At 43.7% G+C, this 24362-nt stretch overlaps 1 protein-coding gene across 2 annotated transcripts in view; it reads right to left on the bottom strand.

Moving 5' to 3' along the window:
• GLDC (glycine dehydrogenase (decarboxylating)) overlaps positions 1-10145 on the bottom strand; it is a 46655-nt gene extending 36510 nt beyond the window's left edge. Inside the window, exons 1-3 of one of the 2 annotated variants that reach the window (XM_015417987.1) lie at positions 9983-10145; positions 9798-9907; positions 9310-9388 (exon numbers count right to left, since the gene is read on the bottom strand). In XM_015417987.1, coding sequence (XP_015273473.1) covers positions 9310-9388; positions 9798-9907; positions 9983-10106 — 313 coding nt within the window. In that variant the 5' untranslated portion in view covers positions 10107-10145. Of the gene's footprint in view, positions 1-9309; positions 9389-9797 lie in introns of both variants that reach the window. The other variant, XM_015417986.1, reaches the window with a different exon arrangement.
• Positions 10146-24362: the final 14217 nt, after the last annotated feature.

Genomic DNA, 24362 nt, shown 5'->3' with positions numbered 1-24362 from the left:
CCCCCCCCGGCCCCAGCGCTTCAGCGCAGGCCCAGGGGACCCAGCTGCGGGACTCTCCACACCTCCCCCCGGCCCCAGCGCTTTGGCATGGGCCAGGGGGACCCGGTGGCGGGGCTCTCCGCGCCTCCCCCCAGCCTCAGCGCTTCAGCGCAGGCCCAGGGGACCCAGCTGCGGGGCTCTCTGCGCCTCCCCCCTGGCCCCAGCGCTTCGCCGTGGGCCAGGGGGATCCGCCTGCAGTGCTCTCCGTGCCTCCCCCTGGCCCCAGTGCTTCGGTGTGGGGAGCTGGGGGTGGGGGTTGCCGCCGGCAGCTACTGGGTTGCCGGAGCAGAGCTCCAGCCCGCTCTGGCCCCAAAAGACCCCTGGTTGCATTTGCAATCACTTAGATAATGCAGCTGAACTGTATGCAGCATGGGTGGAGCAAAATACTGCAGATCATCAATGAACATGTTGAGGAAGGTGAGGAAAGCCCTGGTTCACAGCTCTGGATAGTCGGACTCGACTGTGCGACTGAACAACAACAACAAATATTTTAACAGTGCAATCCCAAGGAGAGTTACACACTTCTAAATCCATTGAAGTCAATGGTATTAGAGTAGTGGCATCTTTAGGATTGCACTGTTGCAAGTTATCAAAGGCTGACTAAATCTGTGTGATATGATACAGTAATACATATCCAGGTCGTACTTCAAACCAAATAAATATTTCCTCTGGCAATAAATGCAAGTATGTTACACAGACATAGAACAGGTATCCTGTGGTAATTATAGGGAACACACTAAAAAGGAAAATTCTTTGAATCACAGGATTCCAGGTTTGAGTCACACAGCTACTTTGGACAAACAAATTCAGTATTTGGGAACCTTTTCCCTATGTGTACTGAGTGACAGAGTTGGTTATTAGCTCTGTGAACAGCCTATTAAAGCAAATTACTAGAAATGAGGTACAAGAGGAAATCCATACAGGTCATCAAGGGAGGGGAGTCAATTCATTTTCAGGCAGCTGATCCCTAGGGTCACTTCTTCGTGTAAATCTTTAGCTTACGCAAGGAAAGAGCTGCGCATCTGCACAAATTAAGAAGTTCAGAAATGTTCATGGGGCCTTCAATTTATTTTGAAGACGGATTATAGCAAGAGCCGTAAAAATGGCCATAAACTGAGATGTCAAAGTCTATGGCAATTTGTCTGTTTTCCTCTTAAGAAACGTTTGAAGTGGGGCAGCCATCTTCAGCTTTCTTCCCATTTCATATGGGCCTATTAGAAAATACTGCATACAAGCTCACTTCGTTTAGAACCATTTTTGAATATTAAGACGTTTAAACTGAAAGAAATATGGGAAGGAATACCTTACATCAAATAGAAACAATCTGTCAACCTTGTAACTATCCTCAATCTTCCACAAAGTACCATAGTGCACAAACAGGACAAAAAAACCGACTGCTGTAATTAAAACCCAAATGGAAGATTCAAGTATCAGCCAACAGCAAGTAAGCTCTTCATAAAATGAAAACCTTGGTGTAAATTAGGAATTAATGTAAACACTCTTAATAGCTTCAGTGGAATCACACAGACTGTCCCAAGCATCTATACCGTATACTTAGTTACCCAAACCTTGTAAGTTGCATACAGCTGACAATGAAGTGTGATCAGAAATATTTTCCGTTATTAGCAGAACAGAGAAGAATGTGGAGATGGATAACAGAAGCCTGACTTTCAAGAGAAGCGCCTTCTCAAAGATGCTTTTGCAATCTTTTCCATGTAATCCAAAATGAGGTTCAGAAGATGCCATCCGCAGCATTCAGCGCAAGGTAATCTCTCCAGTTCGTCCTTCTGGCCTTGCCATCCCCACCCAATTATTAGGGGCTTTCCAAAGAGCACTAAACCTCCCCAATACACATGTGTATTTATGCATCAGTCTGGCAATCAATAACATAAGACAACGCATACAGAAACACACTGTATGTGGTATACAATAAGCACTCGGTTCATTTATGTTTTTAGTAGAATTTGAAATCTCCACAATTAAATTGTTGTGGACTGCCCAGAGCCCCGTGCAAGTGGGGAAGGGCAGTAAAAAAAATCCAATTCAATAAGTAAATAAGCAAGCATCAAGAGGATTGCTATTGTTCACTAGGACTGAGTCAAAATATGTTAGAGGTGGTACTACTGTTCCTCTCCCAGTTACTAAGCACAATATGCATTTTGTTGATAAAGTAAAACAGAGAAACAGATGGAATGCACAAAAAACTTCTGATGGAAGTACAGGTAGACAACATAAAGATCTAAAATGAGGATAAATGCCAGATGCCAAAGGCACATACCTCAAAGGGTGTGTGTGTGTGTGTCAGCCCAGAAATCAATTAATATAACAGATTTGACTTCCTGAAATGCTTTGGTCCATGTGCCTCTAATACCCTCATCCTAAATACTGGACCTGACATAACTGCCTGGGATTCCAGCGTACTAGGCTGGGCTGCTGGAGTAGCTTCATTTTTTGAAATATTATAATGGCATAACTTCGGGCTGCCGACCAGATTCCTTCTGCATATTAAGATCAGCTCACTTAACCAGTTACTTCAGTATTTATCTTTATGTTATGGACATTGGCCTTTGATTATGAATCTAATAGGTTAATGTCAGGCTCTCCCCTCCATTGTGCAATGACAAAGCTATAAAGCAATGTACTCAATGAACGGGGAGGAGGGAGCTGGAAATACAAGAGGACTGTAAACACCCATTAAGAAACACTTGGAAGTTGGCCAGCCTCCTCAGGCTACTGCTTCCAGTTTTCTAGGCCAGCAGCTAAGATGAAATGTGTTATAATAAACTCACTACACTGAATTTAGTTGAGTAATCCTTCAGGAACTGCAGCTAGCACTTTTTTTGCTGAATCAATACCTACAGCTGACCTTGTTTATGTCTCTGAGCTGTGAGTATTGCATAATGATCAGAGTAATGATCTTAATGTACCAAGAACAGAGTTCATTGATCTTTTGGCACTGTTATCTCAGAACAGGAAAGAGAAAGGACACTGCACATTCAGTACAACATTAACATTTATGGATCTTCAGAGACAAGGTGCTACTTTTCCTTGGAAGACAGCCCACTTTCACCTGGACCTCTATTACTGTGCGTCTGGAAAATTACGTTTGTCCTCGTATCACAAATGCAGCTTATATCAACTAAATGTAGAGGCTCCCAGAACTGATTTGTAATGTAAGAAAGCATAACCTAGAGGCATGTGACTAAAGCCAATGTAGAGCCAGTTTTGTTACAGGGAAAAAAAATGCTGGGTTGGATAATGTTCAATGAAGGTCTCAGCTTATAAACTGAAGTGACAGGGAAAAGTGGCATCCTTTTTTGCTAAAGAAACAGTTGCTGCATCCAGGATTTATTAAGTATTTTTCATGGTTTAAGGAACAGAGTGAGGAATTACTAAGTCCAATATATTTTATTAAAGGACTCTGATAGGAGATCTCTTAACCCCCACCACACACACTTTTCTGCAAAGAGAGGGAGATTGTTGGTGGGAAGCAGAATGAATAGGTTTTGTTACAAGCTGATGCAGGTCGCTTTTGGGAGAAAGGAATGGGTAAGCACTTTTTAAAAAGTTCTTCCCACTGATTGCCAGCACTGCAGGAAGTCCTGGACCACCAAGGGTACTAAATTGCTTCCGCTGTTTGCTTTTTATCAGACAGAAGACACAAAAGTGAAAGCCAAGAAGCAGTCCAAGGGGAAAAAAGTAAAACTTCCTTCAGTTTTAAGAGAAGCACTGAATTTCCACTGGCTAAGATGCAAAAAATAATTTTGCCATGAAGATATCATTCAAACCCTAGCTGCCGATTGTTCATTTTTACTGTCATTAAACCGTCTTTAGATTCCATTGTTCTATCTACCCTATTAGCTTTATGTCTATTGTTGCATAGAAAATAAAATCAGTTACAAATCTGAAAACATATTGGGGCGGGGGAAGATATTGAATAAGAACTTAAAAGTGCAAGACCATTCAGTTCTATCTACGATTACCTATCTATTCACCACCTCCATTCACTCTATGCAATTCAGGACAAAGCATAGAAGGACAATGTGTGTATCTCTCCTTATATATAATTGAATAGTGGGTGCCAAAGTTCTAATTCTAAAATGCACTCCCTATGCAATTCAGGACAAAGCATAGAAGGACAATGTGTGTATAATATTATAACATGACAACACCTTTAGCATAACTATGGAGTCCCTCAGGTAAAAGTGGTAGCCAGTAGAAAATATGGAAACAGATAGACAGAGGGTGATGAAAGAACAGAATCGCCTCTGTCCTTATGTACTATTTACAGTGCCCTTATCTGAGAAGAAAAGCAATGGAATTCTCTTTGTGTATGGAAATACAAAGGAACATGAATACAGGAGAATAAACAGGAGAGCAAGCACAGAGGCCAAACTTAAGAAGCAGAAGGTAGAATTTAGTAACTTCTTAACTACTATATGTGTTATTCCAATCTTCGATATATTTATTGCCCAGTTACTTATGCACCTTGACTCTAATTAGTTCTTCCTGGCAACTACCCCCCCCCCCCGCATGTAATATTTGAGGAAATCTGTTTCAATGTATGTGAAGAAATGTGCACATGCTGAGTCTTTGTTCTCACATGTACACAGGGTGGAGCTTAGTTTGTCTTGGGGGTGCTGCTGGACTCTGGCTATATTTTCACATCTCTTTGCTAACTCCTGCATTAATGTGCTAATTTGCTGCCATACATTGATCTTACTGGCCACCTGACCCAATTTCAGTTCTACAGATGCATCTTGGCTCTGAGTGGCCCCTCCTAACGGCTGCCTCCCACTCTCTTTTTTCCTGCAAGTAGCTCTTGAGGAGATTTTATTCCAATTTTTCTGAAGAAGTGTGCTTTGAATAAAACTTTGTTGGTCTTAAAAGTGCCACTGGACTCAAACTTTGTTCTACTGCTTCAGACCAACATGGCTACCCACCTGAATTTTCCCAGTGGAAACAGCCTAATAACCAGCAACTAAAAGGAAAGCTTTGTGGCATTTTAAAAGATCAAGACTTCCACTTAATGCATAATCAAAAAGTGGGGAGGGGTTTGTGTGAAGAACATTTTTAATGTCAGATGAGAACCATTAAACAACAATAGCAGACACACAAAGTTCAGTATCATTTAACGGAGTAAAACAGGCTGTGAATTTCTCATTCTACATTGTCTTTGGCTTCACTGAAACTGTGTCCTGGATTTCACACTTATCAAGAGATCTTAATATTAACCACATATAGTCAGCTCTAGCTCTGATGCAAATACAAGTGCCTCAATCGACCAATCACAAGTGCACAGAAGAATGCTTCTACACACATATCCTGAACTAGATGAGACTAACCCTAATGAGTTGCTGTATGTACAATTCCCAGTCATTTCTATAGTTGGGGGATGCGCATTTGTGGCCACTTAAAGGAAGCTGGAATCCAGTCACATGCCTCTTCCCAAACAGGTAATTGATACGATTTAGTCTTCCTCACTGATTTATGCAACTGTAGCTTTGTTTGAAGGACAATCCATTCACAGGTCTAGCTGATATTCTTACACCAGCAAACTGAATGCACATATAGCCCCCTGCCCAGTTCTCTTCAATATTAGTGAAGACCACAAACATGCAATGATGTCTTTCCAGAGCATGCAAGGAGAATGTGGGAGTTGATGCATTTTAAACTCCACTCATGGCTCTTTAACCACACTTTCCCCCTTAAGTTGCTCTGTTATTGTTAGCTTGACTTATCCCATGCTACTTCTAAGTACAAAGTGTCCAGTAACAAGATCTTGCAACAGGACATTTTGCTTTGTCAACATACTGACATGGTAATTGGATCAAATTATTAATCCTCCACTAAAAGACGCCTGCTCCTTGGGAGGAAAGTGATGGCAAACCTAAACAGCATGATAAAAAGCAGAGACATCACCCTGCCAACAAAAGTCCGCATGGTCAAAGCAATGGTATTCCCAGTAGTAATGTATGGCTGAGAAAGTTGGACTATAAGGAAGGCCGAGCGCCGAAGAATAGATGCTTTTGAACTATGGTGCTGGAGAAGACTCTTGAGAGTCCCTTGGACTGCAAGGAGACCAAATCAGTCAATCCTAAAAGAAATCATCCCTGACTGTTCCCTCGAAGGCCAGATACTGAAGTTGAAGCTCAAATACTTTGGCCACCAAATGAGAAGGGAGCACTCACTGGAGAAGACCCTGATGCTGGGAAAGACTGAAGGTCAAAGAAGAAGGGGACGGCAAAGGATGAGATGGTTAGACAGTGTCATCGATGCAATGAACATGAAACTGAGCAAGCTTCAGAGGACGGCAGAAGACAGGAAGGCCTGGCATGATCTGGTCCATTGAGGAAGAGTCGGACTCGACTGTGTGACTGAACAACAACAACAAAAGGCATTAGATTAGGCAATCTGATATTTTTGTGCAGTCCCTCATCCTTTTGAAATACTAGGAAGTTCTACTTCATGATTGTGAGACACCCAGACGTCAATAACCCTAGGAGGTATTTTACAAGAGAAGTGCAATGTTATGTAACAGTGAACTAGATGATTAGCTTGCCAAACAAGACTTGCTATACCCATGAATGGAAATACAACCAACTGTTCTTTTTATGTTATCACTGAGTAGGCAGCCATGTATAGCACAATGTTTCTAATTCTTACTAGTGTCTAGTTGGCCCAGATAGTTTATTTTAATGAACAAGAACAAAAAAAGATGACGATCCATAATTCATAACTTGAACAATGTTATTTTTGTCACTTTTAAGATATTATACTGTGGAATGTTTTGATTACTGACACATACTAGATGTTGTCTTAGGCTTTATTATAATCACATGGCAGAGACTAGACTAAAACTTCAGTGTCATTTTAAGACATCTTTGTAAGACAGATTTGCTATGCATAAGTTTGGGGGACTGTGAGGTAGCAAGAAAAAGGCCTTGATGTGGAATGGGCAACAGTGCTCACTTTAAAACACACAAAAAACACACAAAAGTTGATGCTTCAGCACTGAACATTCAAATCAAAGAATGATGGGACACTGCTATTCACTGTTTTGTCAGAAACAAATGTACAAGTGCACCAGTGTTCAGCGTTTATACAACTGAAGTAAAATAGCTCAAATACTTGGGAAATGGAGAGAGCGGAAATTGGTTTAGTAGTTAACAGTGATGACACAAGCCCAATTCAACAGCTGCTGAGAGATGACACAAGTACAATTCAAATATTAGCCGAGAGGAAAAGCCACATTTTCCTCAGTGTCAGTCGCCTTGTGAAAAATGTACTTCTTAAAAACATTGCTTCTTTGAGGCAGGACAACCAGACCTCCTACTATAGACATGCATTTGCATTTACTTATTTCCGGCTTTTCTCCACAGCTGGAACTCAAAGCAGCTTAGAACTTTGTTCTCCCCTCCTCCATTTTCTCACAACAACCACCCTTTGAGATAGGGTTAGGCTGAGAGTTTGTGCCAGGCCTAAGGCCACCAGTGAACTTCCATAGTAGATGTAGGAAATCGAACCTGGGTCTCCCGGGACCCAGCACCCTATCCACTACACCACATCATCTCTTGGTAACTTCATGCAAGATTATTTTTGTTACAATTCATGCATTGCCCATGATAATTCATACATTTTTCACTGCTGATCCCTTTAGAATACATCCAAAGGGTAGTTGTAAAAGGTTTGCATTCAAGTTTATTTTTATAACGGGTAAAATATGTAGACATAAAACTTTACATTTGAGGCAGAATACCTGTATTGTGCACTGGGCACTATATCCAAGTACCCCTCCCTCCTCCAAATCTCATGAAGTAGCAATAATAAACTACATCATCTTTATCACTCAGATCACTAATAGTCTGGTTATTTGTGCAAGTAACTTAGTTTGTTACATGATATTTCTTTCATCATCCTTCCTTAATACTAAATCTTCTCAACTGTCTTGTTGAGAAAAACACCACCTATAATTCATTACATTAAAAATAATGTAAATCTTCTGTCAATGAAATGAGAGAGAGAACACTTGACTTATCTAGCAATTAAGAGAAAAAATAAGGCCAAGGCCCATGGTGCCAAAATGAGAGAAAATAAGGCCAAGGCCCATGGTGCCAAATAAAGTAAGAGTATTACTCAGTTAAAACTCCCTACATATTTTGCCAAGAGGCATCTTCAGGGGGATATTACTCAGTTAAAACTCCCCACATATTTTGCCAAGAGGCATCTTCAGGGGAATCTGTAATATAAAATATGCAAATACATCATATTCACAGTTCATTCTGGCTGCTGCTTCTGTTCTGTGATATCATCTCAAATTAACCAGACTGAACTGGTCAGGAACCTCACAGAGACCGCAGGGCCTAAAGCTTAACACTCAAATGGCAATTTGCTACTGAGCAACATCAAAAAGAAGAGTCAAATTACACATGTGCTTACATATTAAAACATTATCATGAATCAGATTATCCTTGGTCTTCAGGGGACTCAAACTCTCAGGTTGTATCAGTACAATAATTTAATCAAACCCTGTTAAAACAGTTTAAGTCATTAGCATGTTTCCCACAGAGTTGTTTACACACCACTTTTATGTTAGGTGCTTAGGAGATATTTATAGGGCTAGAGATAAAAGCTAATATGTGCCTTTTCTCCAATGAATAATATAGAAGCTCCCTCTGAATAATAAATTGTTACTGCATTACTGAGCGTACACTGACATAGTTCTAACCAAAATCCTTCTGATTATTTTTTAAAGGATATCTATAATCAATCAGGAGATTAGTAGGACACCTGAAAGAAAGGAAAATTTGATAATAAAGCACAAAAAGAAACATCTGTTCCAAAAGTGCTATTTGTCTGACATTGCAAACTGACAGCACCAAAATATTTTGGAACACGATACTGTATTTTGGTCAATTAAAACCCTCAGTCAACATTTACTATGGTGTATCTTATACACATGCACAGTATCTAAATCATATGCTGCTTTATTGAGAAGCCATACATTAAAAAGCAGGATGAAGACAAAAGGCTCATTCTTGTTAGTGCAAATTCTACTCTACACTTAACTTCATTTGGGATATTTTAAATGGCAATCTTTGCTTTCAAGCTGAACCTCACTACAGAAAGCTCCAGTTCTCAAAGTAATGGAAAAACTGGACTCTCCTATAGAGCTATTTTAATGCCTATTAATTCAACAAGCAGCAGTGAAAAGCAGATAGGATTCATATAATGGTTTAGATGGTGTGTCTAGGTAAAAGTCACACTTACAAATCTGGTCATCCATCTTCAAAGGCCGTTGCAAGCGGATGTTAGCTGGAATTGTTTTATCAATCAGCTCATCAATACTCTAAAAATACATCAAAGCATCCCATTAATTATGAGCCCGTTTAAAGTTCTACACTTCCAAAACTGCCCCCAAGACAAGACAAAGGGATGAAATTATAAACCAACAGATGCACTGAAGGGAAATCTCATTAAACCTCTTTGAGACTGGTTTTTTAAAACAAAAGCTTTTGTTGCCGAAGTCTATTAAGAAATTTGATTCCCCTCCCCCAAACTCTGAAGTAAGGCAAATGGCGTGAAAGGGTGCAGGCATGGGGAAGGATACTGATGTGAATAACCAGGCATGAAACCACAAAGACAAAGACCCAGGGGGCCGATAAAGGGGGAGTGTCAGGCTAGGGTCTTCATGGGGGGGGGGGATCAGGCACAAGCAAAACACTCCACAGAGAGGGAGTCCCGCGGAGCTTCCTCACCGACAGCCCCACAGTCTGTAGCATCTCTCGCTTCTCTTTGTCCCCTGGGCCGATGTGTCGCTCGGAGAAGTCATCATGCCTAGGCAGGAGCCTCTCAATGTGCCTGGAGGAGGTCGAGGCGGCAGCGGCAACAGCAGCCCCGGCCCCTTTCCCACTGGTGCTGCTCCTCGTCAGGCCGGCCGGTCCTTCCTGCCCCCGGCGTCCCCACCGGCCTTGCGCCCTTCTGCCCCCTAAGGCGCCGCCGTGGGGACCGTGTAGACTGGCGCCCCGGCTCACGAGTCGCCCCCACTGCTGGAAACAAGCCTGCATGCTGCCTGGAGCCCCACAAGCGCGCGCCGGGGAAGTTAGCTCGCTCCTCAGTGACTGCAACGCCCACAGCCCGCTTCCTTGCCGCGAAGCCCCCTTATAGCCCCGCGCCAACGATAAGCCCCAGAGGCGGGGCTCCAGTCTCCCCGCCCCGTGGGAGCCACCTGCTGTGTGCGCTGGTCACCCATCCCTTCAAGGAGGCCACGCCGCCCCCACCCCCCGGACGAGGACGGGCTTCGCCCAGCAGCAGCCGAGGCGCGTGTCGGGGCAAAGAGGCAAGTTCCAGAGGCAGCCAGTCCTGAGTAGCGTATCAGGTCCTCGGTGCCCTTTTCGTCAGCTGGCCCGTTGCGCTTCTCGGCACGGAGGGTCAATGAGGTTGATTCTTCGAGGTGTGCCCACAGCCTGTACTGGTTGCCCTCCCCCCACCCCCATCCCGTGCCAGGTTTTTGCAGCCTCTCACTCGTCTCCAAAGTGATGTGCCCATCTTCAGTCATGCCGACAACTTTTTCATTTCTAAGTTCTGGCACGGCACCCCTCCCTCTTTCCAAAGGTTTCCTCTAGGACACTAAAGTTTAAATTCCGCCTGAGTATTTTTGATACAAGAGTCCAATCTGTTGCCGGACTAATCTGTTCTACAATATTCTCTCTTCTTTAATTCAGATCACTGGGCTTGAAAACACGGGGAATGTCGTATTTTACATTTACACCGCTGTTATTTTCACTTTTGATACAAGAGTCCAATCTGTTTCCGGACTAATCTGTTCTACAATATTTTCTCTTCTTTAATTCAGATCACAGGGCTTGAAAACACAAGGAACGTCATATTTTACATTTACACCGCTGTTATTTTCTTCTTCCTAGTTACTTACCAGCAAGACTGATCTTTACTTTCTGGAAAATAAAGGGACAAAGTCCAGTGGCACCTTTAAGACCAACAAAGTTTTATTCAAGCTATAAGCTTTCATGTGAATGCACACTTCTTCAGATAAAGGATTTACTCCCCCCTCCCCCACAGTTTACCTGCTGTCTTGGGTGCCCAAAGAAGGCAGTCTATATTCACCTCTCATTATTCCCTATAGGAACTGCTAGCTACCCTCTTCCAGCAGCACAAGGAAGCTGTTCTGGGGTATCTCTTTAACTTTTTAACACCTGCAGGGTGTGAACAGTCTAGCAATTAAGCAATAGTGGTGCTTACAATGGGTCTGAGACTTCTGATGGTAAGTAAAGGTAAAGGTTCCCTTGCTTGAAAGCCAGTCGAGTCCGACTCTAGGGCTGCGGTGCTCATCTCTGTTTCAAAGCCGAAGAGCCAGCGCTGTCCAAAGATGTTTCTGTGGTCATGTGGCCAGCATGACTAAACACCAAGGTGCACGGAACGCTGTTACCGTCCCACCGAAGTGGTACCTATTTATCTACTTGCAATTTCTTGCTTTCAAACTGCTAGGTTGGCAGGAGCTGGAACTAGAGACGGGAGCTCACTCCGTCATGCGGCACACTCGGGTCTCGAACTGCTGAACTATTGACCTTCCACAGCCTGCAGTTCAGCGTCTTAACCACTTGAGCCACCGCAGCTCCTTTACCTTCTGGTGGTAGTGCACTATAAAGTATTTGAAATAACTTGCCATACATTTGGTTGCAGTCATCTAGTAAAAGAGATCTGCATCAGGACTAGTAGCCAAGAAAATAAGTTTGTTTGGAAGCTGCTATATGCACACTGAACTACAGCAATTTACATGCTGTTTAGTAGGTAGACTGGAATCTGACAGAAGCCAGTTCAGATCCTCACTGCCACGGAAATTCCCTGGGTGGCCTTGGGCCAGTCTCTCTGTCACCTCACAGGGTGGTTGTTGTGAGGATAAAAAGGAGAAAGCAAGAATTACTTTGTGAACTACTTTGGATCTCCAATGGGGAGAAAAGTGGGTTCTAAAGATGATCACACATTATGATCTATAAAGCAGATAGTATCCTAATTTGGTAACATGATGCACTCAGGGCCGGCTCACCCGCTAGGCGAACTAGGCATTTGCCTAGAGCGCGGGCCAGCCCTTAGGGGTGCCAAAGCCCCCCAGCCCCCACCAAAAGCTCTGAATGATGGCTTCCCTGCTGGCCTCACTGCAAGAGGAGGAGGAGGCGGTGGCTGGCGAGCGAGCGGAGGCGGGAAGCGCTTGGGGGCTGTGCCCTCTGGCCCTGCAGCAGCTGAGCCCCCCTCCCAATGAGAGAGAAAGGAAAGGTGGTGGGGATCGAGGCCCTGGTCTCTGCCTGCCCGCCCCTCTCACACTCTCTCTCTCTCTGCGATGGCACGGGGGTGGTTGGGCTGGGTGGTGGGCGGGTGCCAAGTGGGCCGCCGCCACCGTCCCACAGTAAAAGGCAGAGTGGTGGCCGCTGTAGATCTTGCCCACCAGCCTCTTCATCTCCTCGAGCGAGCTGGTGAGCATGAGGATGTAGTTGTGGGCCAGGAGGAGGGTGGCGATCTTGGAAAGCTTGCGCTCTCTTGCCCCCCCCCTCCCCGGCCCTGACCCTTCTTCTGCTCCTCCTGCACCCAGCTGGCATGCCGATCGATGTGCCGGGTCTAAGCTCGCCTTGGCAGAAGAGCCCGTTTACAAAAGCAGGAGCCCTCCGAGCGCGGAAGATGGCGTGGGGCTGGGTTTCACCTTCGGGGTGGCGCGCTCTTACCCAAGACCCCCCTTCGGAGGCTGTATTGTGGCCTTATCCCGGGACGCCCCCGCTGCCAACCCGCTGGACTCGCCCCGGCCCCACCTCTGACTGACAGCCCGCACCACCGGCGCCTGTCCAGCCCTCTTTTCCCGGCCGGCCAGGAAAGAGCACACCACCTGCAAAGCAATCCAGAGAGCTGAAGGAGGGGGAGGGAGGAGGGATGCCCCCCCTCCGCGCCACAAGGGCATTTCAGTTTCTATTAAGTTCTCTCCAGGCCCCGCCTGGAGGTTGGCAATGTGCAGGGGGGCGCCAGAAGCTAGCCCCACCTAGGCCGGCCCTGGATGCACTCTTAAGTGAGAGGGCTTGTGCAAACACTACGGCTACTAGATGGGTACCAGTTTAAATTGCCCTGTGGGACTGATGGTGTCACTACATAGTGAACCAATGGCATCTGTGCAAACTGGAAAATTTGATGCAAAAGCCATTTGTGCTTCCAGTATATAAACAGTGATGTTTGCGAGTTTCAAAGACTCCAGTACTTGGCTCTTACACTGCTTGCAGCTATACTTACCAGCCTGTAATAAATTGATCTTACAGTTACTTATATGATTTCAAGGCCAGCTTTCCACAGACAACACTTTCATGGCAGCTTATAAATAAATCAAGTAAAATACAATATCATAAAAATGAAATGAAATAATTATCACTCGAAAATCAGTACCAAGTAAGATCAATGCATTTAAGACCCAGGAGTAAGGTACTTAGTGCTATGCAAAAGCCTTCCAGAACAAATTAGTTTTGATTATGCTTTAAAGCCAATAATGAGGGACCTAAAAGAAGCACCTGGAAAAATTCCATGATTTGGGGCAACTGTTCAGAAGGTTCTCCACAACAGTCTCCAGTAAACTACCTGTGATCACATGGGTTCCTACAACAGAATCCTCCTGGCTAATCTCAGAGCACTGGAAGGAAAACATAGGTAAAGGTGATTCTATATCTATATATCTAATAGCGAAGGCGCCCCCTGCATGCGGATATCTAAACCCGCGCATCGGGGGCACATGGGGGGCAGGGAGATTTTCCTGCACACTTGGGGCAGTCCCCAGGTGTGCACAAAAATCTAAAAAGTAGAAAAAAATATAGGGGGGATATTTAAATCCCCCCAAAAGTAAAAGAGCATTTCCTGCGCATGCGCAGGGAACGCTCTGGGAACTCTGTGGTGGGCCGGCGGCTGGAAGCGGCTCAGGCCTCACCGCTGGAGCCAAGGCAGAGGGAGAGGAGGAGGAGGAGATCGGCCACCAGAGCCGGAGGGGGAGGGAAGGAGATCAGCGGAGGGTGAAGGAGCTGGGGGGGGAAGATTGGCAGGGCCCGGCGGCTGGAAGAAGTAGCCGGGGGGAGAGATTGGCGGGACCCGGCGGCTGGAAGCTGCTTGGGCCACGCTGCCAGTGTCCGGGGACAGGGAGGAAGAGGGCTTACCTGCTGCTGCCGCCTCCTCCTCCTGCTCTGCGTGGAGCTCTTCTCTTCCCCCACGAGTATCGCAGGTTCCCTTTCTTGTAGATATATATACCCTGGATCCAAGCAATTAAGGGCTTTAAAAGGTCAACACCAGCACTTGGAACTGAGCATGGAAGCAAACTGGTGGCCAGTGTAGCTAGTACAAAATTGATTTAACATGTTAATTGCAGCAAGCCCCATTTGGATGCACCATTCTGAAAAGAAATTTCTGGATTGTTTTCAAAAGAAGTCTTCATAAAATGAGCTGCAAAATCTCCTGGTATTTCCCAACCCGAAGCTGGCAACTGTAGCCCGTGCTGAATCCTAAGAAACATAAAATCCTGTTTTGCTATTTGGCTAATATCTGCCTATTATGTAACCTCTTCCTTGTTTATTTTAATTGGTCCACCACCACCCCTTTATGCTACAAGCTATTATAATTTTGCAAACTTCCCCTTGGATTTTAGTTGCCTTTCTCTTCCCCATTTTGTCTTATCCTCTTGTTTTACTTTGTAGACAAATTACTAAATATAATAGCCCTAATTGTTCTGGAAAAAATATGAGGAAATCAAAATACTTTCTGGCTGTCACCTGCAGGAATTAGCGTTGAGAGAAGGGAAGAATGTCAGATTCCTGCTCAACTGTGAAGGTGACAGTATGGCTCTGAGAAAGTCAGTCTTAGCCTAACCTGTATTAAGGTAAAGGTAAAGGTTCCCTTGCTCGAAAGCCAGTCGAGTCCGACTCTAGGGTTGCGGTGCTCATCTCCGTTTCAAAGCCGAAGAGCCAGCGCTGTCCGAAGACGTTTCCGTGGTCATGTGGCCGGCATGACTAAACACCAAGGCGCACGGAACGCTGTTACCTTCCCACTGAAGTGGTACCTATTTATCTACTTGCAATTTCTTGCTTTCGAACTGCTAGGTTGTATTACAGAGGAGCAAAAATTTAAGATGAAGTTGAGACAAAAATTGTAAGACTTTTGTAAGCTGAGAAACATTATATAAATGATTAAGTGAGCATGAACCTTGAAGTCCACATAAACTGAGAAGTACTCAGGATAGAAATGCCAGAAACCTCCCCCCCCCCCCGTGGGGTTGGGGGTTCCCTGCTCCCAGGCCCCACCGCTCTGTCACTGACCAGCTGGCCAGCAGGGGGAACTTACTGCAAAAAAAGGGAGGAACACCTGACATTTTAGCAACGTGCCTACATGACTCCAACATAACCTGGAAATGACAGTAGGCATGTTGGGGATGTTGGGACAATGCTCTGGTTTGGGGGGAAAATCACTATGGTAGAAGCTAATTCCACTATAGAGTTTTTGCCCAAAAAACAGAGCATCACCCCGATGTCCCCAATGTGCCTACATCACTTCTGGGTCACACTGGAAGTCACGTGAGCACATTACTGAAACATTGGATGAGATTCCCTGCTCCCTGTAAGCCCACTCCCCATCTCCTGCCGGCTGCCAGGAGGGACTTGGCAACCCTAACTCAGGACTGCCTATATGCAATAGCAATTTCCAGGAGCCAAGACAGCATTCCAACAAAGTAACAGAATTAAATCACAAAGTGACCTACTCTGACTGTCTTCAGAGAAATTCTAGTGCAACAGTATATCTGCCTTTCTACATCAAGAGAAGAGATATGAGTTACTATCTGGCTTTGTGTATAGAAGTGAACTTAGAAGTTGGCTTTCATTACACAGACATTTATTCATTTATTGGATTGTACCTTCTGTGACCTCAGCCTGTCCTGTCTATAGTGACAAGATCTCTGCCTTATCTGTTATGAAATAGGCAGTGTATCTGGCATCACTGTTATCCTAAGTAGGTGCATTTGGAATTCAAACCTCACTTTTGTAAAATCATGTAACTGATTTTAGCATTATTAAATTATTAAATTAACTAGTATCCAACTAGTTACTTAAATACAATTCAACTAACTTTAATATGGGTAGGAATCTGATAAAACCACTACCCATTAAAAAATGCCTCTTATCAAGTCATGTTATCTATAGCAAGCAACTACGCAATGTGTACAAGGACTTCACTTGCCCAATCTTGGCTTACTGAGCAATTAAACAGGGATTTGGATCAGATTAAGTCATTTCCAGCTGCATGCCAGCAGAATGCTAAAATGCCCCCTTTACAATGTACAAATATGCAGTTTCATTTTTCTTATACAGAGATGAGGTTGATTTCATCATATTACTTTATTTGGATTAAGCATAATATATTGAGACACATTCTTAATATTGAGCTGAAATATTTGAAAATAATAATAAAGAGTTAAGCAAAACAGAGACAAAATACCAGCAATTGAAGATGGTTACTTACAAATCCATGCTCAGATTTCAGTTGTTCATCTTCCTTATTTGTACAATTAGTAACCTCAAGACTGCTCTAATAATCCTGGGCCTATTACCAAAGTTGTAAGTGGTTTGTTCTGCTTCCTCTGTAAGAGAAGAACAAAAGAGAGAGAAACCAGCAAGTATCATCTATATTGAGCAGAAGGATTAGAATAATATATCTCTCTTGGGCAATCTCTTATTCCCCAATAGGAGAAGTAATTGTCCAAATGAAGTAAGTGATTAATCTTTCTTACACCGGTTTTGGCCTGATCAGCACCACTTTTGAACTATAATTTGTATGTACTCTTCAACCTGGCAAGTATCACACCCATTTAGGAAGGAACAGTCTCTAGCACTTTCCATTGCACATATAAGGGGAAAGGCATAGGTCTCCAGTCTTGGGGAAGGGGTTTTGGGACCCCTGTCTATGTATGGAAGACTGCCTCTTTATATGCCACCAAATGGCATCCTCTGGAAAAAAATTAGTCTAAAATATCTTTGAGAACTTCCAATATATATAGAAGAAAGAAACTTGAACAACATGTGATTATCACTGAAATCTTTATGTAAACCCTGTACATCTGTGAGTAGCACAAGGGATTTATCTTATTTCTGTCTATATTTAGCTGTGAGAGAATTAACTATTACATAGATAAGTTTGCCATGAAAACCCATTACAAAGAAAAAAAGTGTTACGATGAAAAAAGTAGGTTGACAAGAAGTGATAATTTATGAAGCACGCCTTTCCTCCCATTCACAGAAATGGATAAGCTGTGGGAATGCATGATATCACCACAAATTCAAAAGTTCATCGATAAATGGAAATAGTGGACTTCCACATAGGCTTTGCTTGGCATGTGAATAGTATCAGAAAAATAGATAAGTAAAATATTCCACTGTATTGGCTCAGTTGAGGTCAGATGTGGTTGATGATATGGTGTGACTAAGGCCATCTCTATCAGATGCACAGTTATACCAGCCTGTATTTATGAAGTTTCAAGGAAGATGTGCTAAGGCTCAATAGCACATCATAATGTTATTTATTAGTCCATTTTTATTACGCCCTTCCTCAAAGCAACTCACTGCAGTGTATATTTCTTTCCTGTCTTCCATCTTATTTCGCAACAATCCTGTGAGGGTGGGTTAGGCTGAGAGTGTGACTGGCTGAAGGTCATCAAGTGAACTTTGTGGCAGAGTGGGAGCTAGAACCTGGTTTCCCAAAGTGAAACCCTGCTTATCCATAAAGCAAAATTAAAAAAAACCCAACAGTAAAGTATTAATATGACAGAACACAGACACAGTGGTCTTATAATATTTTAGTTATAGTAATTGCCACTATTATGTAAACCCATTTCAATCTGGATTCAGGCCTCGGTTGGAGTTGGAAAAGGCCTTACTGACCCTGATGGATGACCTTTGCTAGGAGAGAGGAGGGAGTGTGTCCTTGTTGATTCTCCTTAATTTTTCTGAAGCATTCGATACCATCTACTATGGTATCCTTCTGGAGAGGCTGGTTGAATTGGGAGGGGGGTACAACACTTTGGTGGTTCCACTCTTGATCAACTGGTCAATACCAAATTGTGGTGCTGGGGGACTGCTTTTTGAATCCATGACATTTATGCTATGGGATCTTTCTGGGTTCCACGTTTTCCCACTTGCTGTTGAACAGGCACCGCTCCTTGGGGCACTCCGCGGCTTAGCTAACAGCCTGGCAGGAGCCTGGACTAGGATGTAGGCGGCCATTCAGATGTTGATAGAACGTCGCCATCTCTTATTATAGGATGTACTGAGCAGTTATGGTTTTATATTGTAATCTTTATTTTGTTTTTACCATATTATGGAGTTTTAATGTATATATCCACGTGTATGTTTGTTAGTCGCCCTGAGCCCACCACAGTGGGGAAGGTGGGGTATAGATTTAATAAATAATAAAAAAATTAACATCTTCATGAAATCAGGTGATTTGTCACCAATATGCGGATGACACCCAGCTCTACTTAACAACTGAGTCAGGTGGGTCTGTGAAAGTCTTGAATGGAGATGATAATGCGATGGATGAAGACCAATAAACTGAAGCTTAATCCAGACAAAACTGAGGTGCTACTTTTCAGTGATAAAACGGTCCGAGGACTGAGGAGTCAGCCTGTCCTGGATGCAGTTGCACTCCTTCTGAAGGAACAAGTTCAAAGTCTGGGAGTACTGGATTCCGGTCTACAGTTGGAGCCCCAGATGTTTTCTGTGGCATGTTTATGAACTTCGGCTGATACACGAGCTACAGCTATTCTTCGAAAAGCATGATTTGGCCATGAGGATCCATGGTTTGATTACATCCAGGTTAGATTACCGTAATATGCTTTACATTGGGCTTACTTTGAAAATGGTCTGGAAATTTCAGCTTATCCAAAAGGCAGCAGCAAAACTATTGTCAGGGGTGGTATACAGGGATTGTTTTCACCCCAGTGCTGAAAGAGCTGCACTGGCTGCCTATTTGTTTCCAGGCAGAATTCAAAGTGCTGGTTCTTACCTTTAAAGTTTGGGGCCAGGATACCTATAGGACCACTTTCTCCAAATATTGTCCAGCTTGCCAGTTAAGATCTGCCTCACAAGTCCTGCCGTTGGTGCCCCTGCCTTCAGAAGTGAGGTGGGTGTAGGCTTGCCAAGTCCCCCCGGGGGGGGCGGGGAAAACCCCACCCCCAAAGGACGCGACGTGCATGTCACCTGGAAGTGATGCGACCACGCTGGGCACGCTAGGGGCGGGGCCACGGTCATCCGAGGGAAAACTCTATGGTTTTCCCTCGGATGGTCATGGCCCCGCCCCCAGCATGCCCAGCGTGGTCGCATCACTTCCGGGTGACGTGGTTGCGGCGCGCGCAAAGCGCACACATGCATACTCCCGGATCGGCGCTGGAGTTCCCCACTCTAGTGCCGATCCGACTTGGGAACCCTAGGTGGGTGGCAACCAGAGACAGGGTGTTTTTCAGTAGCAGGCCCTCACTCGTGGAACACCCTTCCCTTTGAGACTTGCCTACATGGCTTTCTTTTAGGCTCCTGGCCAGAATATTTGTGTTCACCCCAGCTTTTAATTAAGGGGTTTAATTTTTTAACACTGTCAGCCCAGAAACTTATTTTAAGCTGTCTATGATCTGTCTTTATGTTGTATGTTTTTATGCTATGCTGCGTCCCCACAATGTTAAATTTAATGTCTTTCAATATTTTGTTTTTATTATTTTGATTTTGTAAGCCACCTTGCTCTGGTTCCCGGAGAGGCAGCATAAAAGTTTTCAAAATAAATAAAACATATTCCATATGGAGAATAATTAAAACACAAGAATAATGGCATACGCTTAAGTGGGCAGTTTTGGGCTATTAGTGTTTTAAAACTGGTTTTTAAAATGTGCTGTAAGCAGCCCTTTACCAAATCAAACATTAATGATAAGTTGTCTTCCAATAGTCAAGTTTAGAGAGGTTACTTCAATAATGTTTTTGTCTTCAGCCTTTTTTATAACTTATTGGAACTTTAGAAAGTGCCATAAGAAATAAACCAGAAGTCAAAGTAAAAGAATATGACCATATCATGATTAATATTGTGGAAACAGTATCATTTCTGCTTAAAGCTGAGATTCTTCATTATTTTGGCAATGTGTTAGGTTACATAGTAAGTGGGGAAAAGATTGAATTTATAAACTTTATTGAACTAAGCAACAGGCAGATCTCTGAAATGTTTCAAGCTTACTTCAGATCTCATTCTGAGACACAGTAAAATCCCTCTACCATCTATTTTAAAATGAATTAAATATAATTTACTTTTAGAAAATTGATATGGAACTCATTTTAAATTGTTTGGGGAAATCTGAAATTAAAACTATTGTCCACACATTTGTTTTTTTTTAAATAGATGTTGCCTATAGAGAGTCATTGGCAAATAGTGCTGAATTTGTTTATCTCACACAGTCAAATACAGGGATATATCAAAATGCCAAAACAAAACAAATTTTTAGATTTTTCTGTTTATATATATGTGTGGGTGTATGTGTACATATATATACATCTATCTATCTATCTTACATATTGGCACTTTCTGGCTCTCCCCTCCATCAGACATTGGCCCATCAACTGCCACTCAAGAGTACTTGCGTGTCATTGGTTGTGTGCTGGGTTTGCTCCTCTCCCCTACCCACTGCCAGCCTGGCCACTTTACTGACAGAATAAACTGCCAAAATGGCCATCTCTCCTGATGAAGATGCTTCTCCTGCTTGGCTCCTGTGGGGCTAACTTTTCCCTCACTGGCTGTTGCTTGGGTCTGTCAGTAAAAAGGCAGAGGTAGGAGGTCCTTTCCAGACCTACTTTGGCCTTTGTGGGGAACTCATTGGGGCCAGTCCTGACTAGGGTTGCCAGCTCCAGGTCGGGAAATTCGTAGAGATTTTGTGGTGGAGTCTACAGAAGCCAGAGTTTGGGGAGGGAAGAGGCCTCAGCTGAATAGAATGCCATAGAGTCCACCCTATGGACTCCACCACAGGGTTGTTGTGCAGATCAAAAGGGGGAGAGGAGAATGATGTGAGCTGCTTTGGTCTCCACTGTTGAGAAAGCTTGTATTCTTCCTAGGTAGAGGCTGCAGGGAGGGGGAAGAGATAGAAAACTGAAGTCAGAGGGGCAGATAATGGTATGTTGATGGTTGACTGGGAAGGAGATAAGGTTGCCAACTCCAGTTTGGGAAATTCCTGGAGATTTGAGGGGTGGAGCCTGAAGAGGATGAGTTTTGTCGAGGCAATAGTGTGCCTGACTGCAGCTACAGCAGAGAAATAAACACTTTCCTACATTTTTGCACTGGGATATCTGGCCAGTAGTCTAAAAGGAAAATTCAGGACTAAAACGGATATTCACTCCTGACCATTCTACAATTCGGTCCCTGACTTCTGACCAAAAAGGATGTCACCTCCCGACACTCCCACCATAGATGAAAGTACATTCCTGTCATTTAACTCATTTTTAATCCATGAGAGAAACCATTCTGTTATCCCATGAGTACTAAGTTTACTCAGGGGTATTCATTGAGGTACCTTGTCAAAAGTCTTTTGAAAGTCCAAATATATAATGTCTGCCGGGTCACCATTGTCTACATGCTTGTTCACTTTCTCCAAGACCTCCAAAAGGTTGGTGAGGCAGGACTCCCCTTTACAGAAGCCATGCTGATTTTGCCTCAGCAGGCTTTGTTTCTCTATGGTTGCAGTCACACATGCGAGATAACACCAGGGGGGAGGGATGCGAGGCTATTTGCTCCATAGGAATTTGACCCACAGTTGTGCAATCATACAGTCCCTGGGAGCTGCGGGGGCAGCCTGCCACTGCGTGATCAGATACAACTGCGGATGAATGGGGGGGGGTTGTCGAGTGTTTCCGGTGTGCTTCAACGGGGGATCGATGATTCGCAACTCCGCACTGAGTGCTCCCTATGCAGTGTGCGATGATGCGCATACTGAAATGGGGAAAAAACCAACGACATGGAGTCGGGATGCCCCGATCAGACCATCCCAATGCCATGACAGCGCACTGGCATGATCATACAGGGGAAAGTCCATTCCTGGCCCATAGCAAACCCATTTGCTACTGGACTTTCCCTAGTGTTTTTTTACTCCACGTCTGCGGCAGAGCAAAATGGGTTTATGTCTGACCGCGCCCTTAAAATCCGCTGGCATTCCCACCTATGGCGTGGCTAATTCTGCATGTGATCACGCCCTATGTGTCTAATAATTCTATCTTTGATTACAGTTTCTACTCATTTTCCTGGGACAGATATTAGGCTAACTGTCCTGTAATTTCCTGGTTCCCCTCTGGACCTCTTTATAAAATTGGTGTGACATTTGCTACTCTCCACTCTTCTGGTACAGTGGCTGAATTTAGTGATAAGTTACATATATGGGTTAGTAGCTCATCTATCTCACATTTGAGTTTACTAACAACTCTTGGGTGTATGCCATCAGGACCTTGAGACTTATCAGTTTATAACTTCCCCAGTAGGTCTAGAACTTCATCTCTGGTCCACCTCAATTTGACTCAGTTCTTCAGACTCCCTTCCTGAAAATAGGGGCTGTGGCATGCGTACATGCCCTAAACTTTCCACAGTGAACACAGAAGCAAAAAAAAATCATTGAGCTTCTCTGCCATCTCCCCATCTTCCTTTAGCAATCCCTTTATTCCTTTATCATCCAAAGGTCCAACTGCTTTCCTAGCTGATTTTCCTGCTCCAGATATAGTTTAAAAAAGGTTTATTGTTTGGTTATGCTTTTAGCAACCAGCTTCTCAAAATCTCTTTTTATCTCTAAATATAGACTTACCATTTGTTTTGCCAGAGCCTATGGCCCCTTATGTTCAATTCACTGCGGCAGACCTTCCACTTTTAAGAAGATGTCTCTTTATTTTTTCATAGTTTCCTTGACTTGCATTGTTAACTGTGCAGGCTTTCTTTTAGACTTGGCAGTGCCTGTCCTAACCTGTGGAATGCATTCTATTTGGGCTTCAATTAGCATAGTTTTAAATAGCTTCCAAGCATCCTCTAGGGATTTGACTCTATTGTGTTTCCCTTTCAGCTTCCTTTAAAGTATTCCCCTCATTTTTGTAAATTTTTCTTTTTTGAAATCAAATGTTACAGTTTTGGACTTTGAGTAACTTTCTATTGACCTGAATGCTGACCTTAATAGCATTGTGGTCACTGTTCCCAATTGTTGCAACAACCTTGACATCTCTCATCACATCTTGAGATCCACTCAGAACCAAGTCCAAGATCACAACCACCCTGGTTGGCTTTGTGACCAACTGTCCTAGTGCATAGTCATTTATGACGTCAAGGAATTTATTTCTACAGTATGAGTTGTGCACATGTTAAGTCAATGTGAAGTTAATTGAAGTCCCTCAGTATAATAACATTATCTGCTTTAGTCACCTCCCTTATTTATTTCTCCATCTCAAGATCAGCCTCAATGGTTTGATCAGGTGGGCAATAGTACACCTCCACTTTTAAGTAACCCTTAGGGTCCAGTATTTCCACCCACATCACTTCTGTTGGGGAGTTAATTCCCCTGATGTTTTCTAACTTATTTGATTCTATGCCCTCTTTGATGTACGATACAACACTGACCCCAACCAGTTCCTCCCTCTTCTGCCTATAGAGCTTATACCCAGGAATGACTGCATCCCATAGATTTTCCCCACTCCACCATGTTTCTGAGATATCTACTGTATCTAAATTGTCATTGAGCACCAAGCACTCCAGCTCCCCCATCTTGGCTTGGAGATTACTAGCATTGGAATATAGATACATATAAAGTGTTTCCCTCTCCAGTAACCCTTGCCTCCCTCTGCCCCTTAGTTGACACACATGGCCCTCATTCACCATCCTACCCTTATTCCCAGCTTCTGTTATGCTCCTATCACAACAACAACAACAAAAAGTACAAGGAAATCTCAACAGGTATGCATACTCCCTCCCCTGTTTCTGTATGATTCTCAGACTTTGTGGGAAATGAATACAGTCATTTGACCACTTTTTGATGCATTCTGAAATTTCCCCCCCTTAATATGGAAGAAAAAAGAATTAAAAACCACTTGACCAGCATGCACACAGTTAATAATTTTTCATGGTAAGGAGAGGCCCCCCTGTTGACAAGAACCAGAGGGTGACAGATAATGGTATATACAATGACTGGAAGACTACACCAGAAGTTATGCTCCTCTCAATATTACCCTGAGTATTTATGCAAGCATCCCTTTGGA

The sequence above is a fragment of the Gekko japonicus genome, unplaced genomic scaffold, assembly GCF_001447785.1.
Source record: "Gekko japonicus isolate JY-2015 unplaced genomic scaffold, Gekko_japonicus_V1.1 scaffold1084, whole genome shotgun sequence".
Lineage (NCBI taxonomy): Eukaryota > Metazoa > Chordata > Lepidosauria > Squamata > Gekkonidae > Gekko > Gekko japonicus.
This window is presented reverse-complemented; position numbering and strand designations above follow the sequence as displayed.